This window comes from Asparagus officinalis, chromosome 8, assembly GCF_001876935.1.
Source record: "Asparagus officinalis chromosome 8, Aspof.V1, whole genome shotgun sequence".
NCBI classification, from domain to species: domain Eukaryota; kingdom Viridiplantae; phylum Streptophyta; class Magnoliopsida; order Asparagales; family Asparagaceae; genus Asparagus; species Asparagus officinalis.
The window spans coordinates 32528606-32534510 of record NC_033801.1 but is presented as its reverse complement, the minus strand read 5'-3'; the positions used below and the strand labels follow the sequence as shown (position 1 = coordinate 32534510).

At 38.4% G+C, this 5905-nt stretch overlaps 1 protein-coding gene and 1 long non-coding RNA gene across 3 annotated transcripts; one reads left to right on the top strand and one right to left on the bottom strand.

Annotated features, from left to right (window-relative positions):
* On the top strand, nt 3196-5320 carry LOC109822219 (cyclin-A3-1-like). 2 transcript variants are annotated; one of them, XM_020388387.1, is made up of 8 exons: nt 3196-3754; nt 3847-4079; nt 4169-4244; nt 4338-4414; nt 4510-4543; nt 4637-4786; nt 4874-5008; nt 5099-5320. In XM_020388387.1, exons 1-8 carry the CDS (start codon nt 3449-3451, stop codon nt 5162-5164), a joined length of 1077 nt encoding a protein of 358 aa, XP_020243976.1. In that variant the 5' UTR covers nt 3196-3448; the 3' UTR covers nt 5165-5320. The 2 variants fall into 2 exon arrangements, with proteins under 2 accessions (XP_020243976.1, XP_020243975.1); XM_020388386.1 differs by having other exon boundaries at nt 3197-3754; nt 5096-5320.
* On the bottom strand, nt 5207-5517 carry LOC109822220. The gene is made up of 2 exons (XR_002242058.1): nt 5389-5517; nt 5207-5319 (listed from the first exon to the last, which is right to left on the bottom strand). It is a non-coding gene; the product is annotated as an uncharacterized LOC109822220 (long non-coding RNA).

Genomic DNA, 5905 nt, shown 5'->3' with positions numbered 1-5905 from the left:
AGAGTCAAAACACAAGGGCCATCCCCAGCATTCAAGTCCAGACGCAAAGTTCATGGACTCAGAAACGCAGAGTTCATGCAGAGTCCAACTCTACATCTCAGGTCCAAAACACAGAGTTCATGCAGAGCCCAACTCTGCGTCTAAGGTCCAAAACACGGAGTTCATCTCTGCGTCTCAACTCTGCGTTTCAGATTTATAACACAGCACGACCTGTGTGTTCAGCCACCAAAATAGGCCCAACTCTATATTTTTAGTCTAAAACGCAGGGTTCGGGCCCTGAACGCTATTTTTCAGCGTTTGACTTGTTCAAAGCACGAACTGGACGGTTTCAAAATCGTTCTCCTCACGATTTGGGGAGCTATTTAAGGGAGGTGGTTACACCCCATTCAACCTCACTTATGAGCGAATTAAGGGGACGGTTATACCCCTTAATCCCGTATAAATAGTGGGAAACTCAATTGAGTTTGGTAGGGATTTTTTGGCTCTGAGATTGATCCTTCTTTTTGGGCAGCAAAGAAGATATCTTTGGCTGGCTTTTTAGGAGAATTGTTGGAGCTTCTTGCAGTGACAAAGTTCCTTGAAGCCTTCGGCCTTGGCTTGTCAAACCGATTTTTGGTTAAATCAACTCTTTCATAGAGTTTCAAACTCGTCAAACCGATTTTTGGTTAAATCAACTCTTTCATAGAGTTTCAAACTCGTTCAGAGTTATCAACTCATTAAGAGTTCTAAAACCTTTCATAGAGTTTCAAACTCGTTCAGAGTTATCAACTCATTAAGAGTTCTAAAACTTGCTTTGCAAGTTTTCCATAGAATCAAAATCATGAGGAGGAGATACCATTCCAGTGAATCAAGATGTTCGGATCATCAACGGAGAGCGAACTTGACGCAAGCATTCGAGGGAGGCACTCCATCACCACTGTGAAGAACCCAGAATTAAATAAAGGAGAGAATCCAGATCATTCTCCTCTCTTTTGTACTCAGGAAATCAAAAAATTTGCATACAAATTTCCTGTTTGTACTTAGTAATCTGTAGATTCACTATTTTAAAAAAATAGCAAGCTGTAGTTATCATGCAACTCAATGGATTCCCTTATCCTTTCATAATCTTCTTCTTCAACATAGATTTCCCTTAGCCTTTCATAATCTTCTTCTTCAACATAGATTTCATTCAAAGCTTCATTCACAACAGATGCATTATTGCTCTGTACCACGACCATATATGATTTCACAAGATGCAAGTGACTAGCCTGAAAACCAGGAGAAATGGCGAATACAAATGGGTTAGCATGGAATATTTAACTTGTGATTGTAAATAAATCTACCACAAAAAAAGAATTTTCAAAAGCACTACAAAACATCATTTGATAATATAACTCTGAATTGAAATAGGATAGGAAACATGCTTCAAATTAGTAACGAATAATTTCACTGAAATATAGATACAAACCCATTTCTAGCATGTAATTTATTCCCATGTAGATTATTTCATTTAGCTATATTTGTGGGAATAAAAAGAATAAAGAGCGACCAAATTTAGGGTTCCGTAATTCATGAGATGAGATAGATCAACCAAATTTAACGAATCTAGAATGAAATTAAGCATAAATAATACCAAAAATAGGAAAACAATCGATTAACAATATTTCATGGTTTTGATATGAAATTATTCATCAACTAATCAACGAAAGGGAACATCATACAGAAATTATACCTGTAATTTCCGAAATCTAACAAATCAAGCAAAAACCCGACGATTTCCACTAAGAAAGGCAGGGATTTTGGCAAAGCCGACAAAAAATAAAACGAAATTCGAGGGAGGAGTCGACAAAATTTGAGGGAGGAGTAGACGACGAGATTCGAGAGAAGTCGACGATGAAATTCAAGGGAGAAGTCGACGACGAAATTCGAGGGACGACGAGCTACGACGCAACAAGATTCGAAGGATGAGCTTTTGAGGGAGGAGTGAGCAACCAGCTTCGAGGGAGAACAATGAATACCCGAGCTCTAGAATCCACTTGGAGTCACGGATCTGTAGAGGGGGGGGGGGGGGGGGGGGGGGGGAGAGGAGAGAGGAACCGATCAGATCTGAAGGAGGTGAGGGGAGAGAGAGAAAGAGAGGAGAGAGGAGGCGATCATATCTGGAGGAGGCTGATAGAACGAAGAAGAAAAGTGAAACCCTAGCTCTAGAATCCTCTCTCTTAGCTATTTATATGGATAGCCTTTGTAAATAAAATTTTAGATAAGTAATATTTGTAATAAATTAAATTAATAGGACTAAAATGCAAAAACTAATCGAATAGTTAATGGACTTCCGAAACAAACATACCTTTTGTTAAATTCTATTCATTTATAAGAGGAATACTAAAAATTATTTGTTTAGTACTAATTGAACTACCGAACCGAACTTGATCGAATATCTAGACGAATAATAACCGTCATAAGACTATTTATATATGGGGAAGAAGCTGTAAAATTTTTTTTGATGGGTAATGTTTGCAACAAGTTTAATTAATAGGATTAACATAAAAAGGTTACCGAATAGTTAATAATCACCCTGATCGAATATAACTTTAGTTAAATTCTATTTGTTTGTAAGTTGAATACTAAAAATAATCATTTAGTATTAAATGAACAGTCGAATCGAATATAACCGAATATCTAGACAGATATTAAGCAAATTGTTTATTAAATATTTGGTTTGTTTCCACCCCTAACCATCATATACTGCTTTGAATTATTCCTCAACCACCCCTAACCATCATATACTGCTTTGAATTATTCCTCAACGCAAGCCTCAAATTAATCTGAATAATCATCAATGTAGACGAATGTATAAGCGTCAGATCACAAAAATTTTGGTAACATATATTTTATATATTTTTAAATTTTAAATTTTAAGAATATAATAATCAAATCAAATGTATTAAAACTTAGAGAGACACAAATTTAAAATACAATGATAAAAAAATAAACGGCCGTGTTTTGCACGGGGTCCATACTAGTTAGATGAATAGCTAAACCAGCAATTGGAGGACCCAGATCAAACTGTATCTCGAGCGAACCCAAGATACGAACGATTTCGTCCGGGCTTGCCCGATCCCGGATTCCCCCCGCCTAAACGAGCCCGAATTCCTCCAAAATTTCGAACTTTCAAACCAAAATCAAAACCAATTCTTCCCCCTCCCTCGAAATCGAAAACCCTGAGACTTCAAAAAAAAAACACACAAAATCCCCAAATCCCAAAACTTCCTACAGAGCGCGCCCCAAAAAATTTTTCTGACCTTTTCTTTTCAAAATCCAAACTTTTTTCTAATGGCGGACTCCCTCCTCTCCAATCCCTCTCTCTAAAACCCCCCCTCCCCTTTCTCCATTCTCCATTCCTCTCATCTCATTCAACCTTGTCCCTCTCTCTCTCATCAAGCATCTAAATCTCTAGTTCTTGGAGGCCATGGCGGACAAAGAGAACTGCGTCCGCCTCACTCGCGCCCAGGCCAAGAAGAGGTCCGCCGCCTCTCTTCAAGCCCAGCCCATGGCCTCCAACCCCAAAAGGAAGCGGACTGCCCTTGCCGAGATCCCAATCTCAACCAATGCCCCGGCGAAGCCTGTGACTAGAATGAGCAAGAAGAAGGAAGAGGCGAAGAAGGCTGTAACGTTACCTCCGGCGGCCGACGAGGCCGTTCATTCCGATCTCGATGACCCCCAAATGTGCCCGCATTACGCTACCGACATCCACCAGTATCTGCGGTCGATGGAGGTAAGAGATCGTCAAGATCTGATTTTGACTGTGGATTTGACATGGCTTTTGCTTGAATTGAGATGGGTTTGTTCGATTTGTTTTGACTTCAGGTGGAGGCTAAGAGGCGGCCGATGGTCAATTTTATCGAGAAGGTTCAGACTGATGTTACGGCAAACATGAGAGGGATCTTGGTGGATTGGCTGATTGAGGTTGCCGAGGAGTATAAGCTTGCTTCCGATACCCTCTATCTCACAATTTCGTATATCGACCGGTATCTGTCGTCGAATGTGCTCAACAGGCAGAAGTTGCAGCTTCTTGGTGTTTCTGCTATGCTAATTGCCTCGTACGTATCTTTTTGACCACATTTCTTAATTTAGGGGCTTTTGTTTGCTTTTTCCATGTTGAATGATCATTTTGGTGAAATGATTGTAGGAAGTATGAAGAGATAACTCCTCCACATGTGGAAGATTTCTGTTACATAACCGATAACACATACACCAAGCAAGAGGTAACCTTTGCTTCGTGTTATGGGCAATTAATATTTCTTACTACTGGAGATCCTGTGGAATAAGTTGGTAAATTTGTGCATTTATGTGCACAGGTGGTGAAAATGGAGTCTGATATACTGAAGTTTCTCAATTTTGAGATGGGCAATCCCACCATCAAAACCTTTCTCAGGTACTGGATCTTGGTTTAATCCCAACTTTTTTTTACTGAGTCTCTTTGCGTTACTGCATTTGTGCTAATTGCTGTTAAAATTTTATCTTATGTAGGAGGTTCATAAAGGCTGGTCTGGATGATAGCAAAGTAAGTTGGACTATATTTTTTATCAAAATTTTTGCATTTAGTATCATTTCCTTGATTCTTGTATTAATAGTTATTTTGAAAATTTATCTGCAGTATAATGATTTGAATCTGGAGTTTCTTGCCAATTATATTGCTGAGTTAAGTCTAGTAGATTATGGATGTGTACAGTTTTTGCCATCCACTGTTGCTGCTTCTGCTGTCTTTCTCGCGAGATTAACCTTGCTCCCAGATTCACATCCTTGGGTAAAAGCTGATTGAAACTTTTTTTAATCCTGTTTATTATTAATATATGTTTTTTGTTGTTCTAAATTGTCTAGAATCTCATCGCAGAGCTCAAAGTTGCAACAACAAACAAATTATAAGCTGTCTGATCTAAAGGATTGCATCAAAGCCTTGCATGACTTGCAGTTGAACAAGAAAAAGTCCTCTCTGACTGCCGTCAGAGAAAAATACAAGCAGCACAAGGTAAAAATCTTAACCTCTATCGACCAATTCCTTTGAATATTACAAAATTTCAAGGCATTTGACTGATTTGGGCCTGTTTTATTTCAGCAGTTCAAGTTTGTAACAACGCTGGTTCCTCCCTTGGAGATTCCGACATCATACTTTGAAGGCTTCTAAATTCATCTCAGCTTGAGGATAGCACATCTAACTTTAGAAGGAGATGGAAGTCTTGTTCATTTTGGTGTATTAACACAAATTGTATGTATTATGTCAATGGTTGTTCTTAACAACAATGTTTTAGGATGCGGCATGACATTGTTTTCTTTCTGAACCTTTCTGTTCTTTTTCACTGAAATGCCAAATTTTGGTAGTTCCGATGTATGATGTATCTCTTTCTGAACCTTTCTGTTCTTTTTCACTGAAATGCCAAATTTTGGTAGTTCCGATGTATGATGTATCTAGTATTTGTCATTTAGAAAGGAATAGAAGAAAATCTTACTTTTGATCCATTCTCATTAGGTATTATTCCCTTTGGCTGTTTGAGTAAGCTGAGCACGACTCGAGGGGAGTTCCATTATTAGGAACCTTACTAAACAATGTCTGAAAGCTGAAATCTGGACTGTGTATTAATTTTCAAAGCATGTGGCCTGATCATAAGGAACCACCTCTAATACTTGGTACTCTATGCATCTGTGTTCCTGGAATAAACCTTTTCTTTTTTAACCCGTCCATCGCTCTAATGAAAATGGTTCATGTACCTAGTTAATCTCCATGACAATGCGAATGCTTGTAAAAGCTTAAACTTAACATTGAATTAATCGCGTCTCACTTTGTCATACAAGCTCGTATGCTGGATAGGATTATCCAATTCTCATCAACCTAAACTTGTATTTATACTGTTTATACTTGTTGCTTACA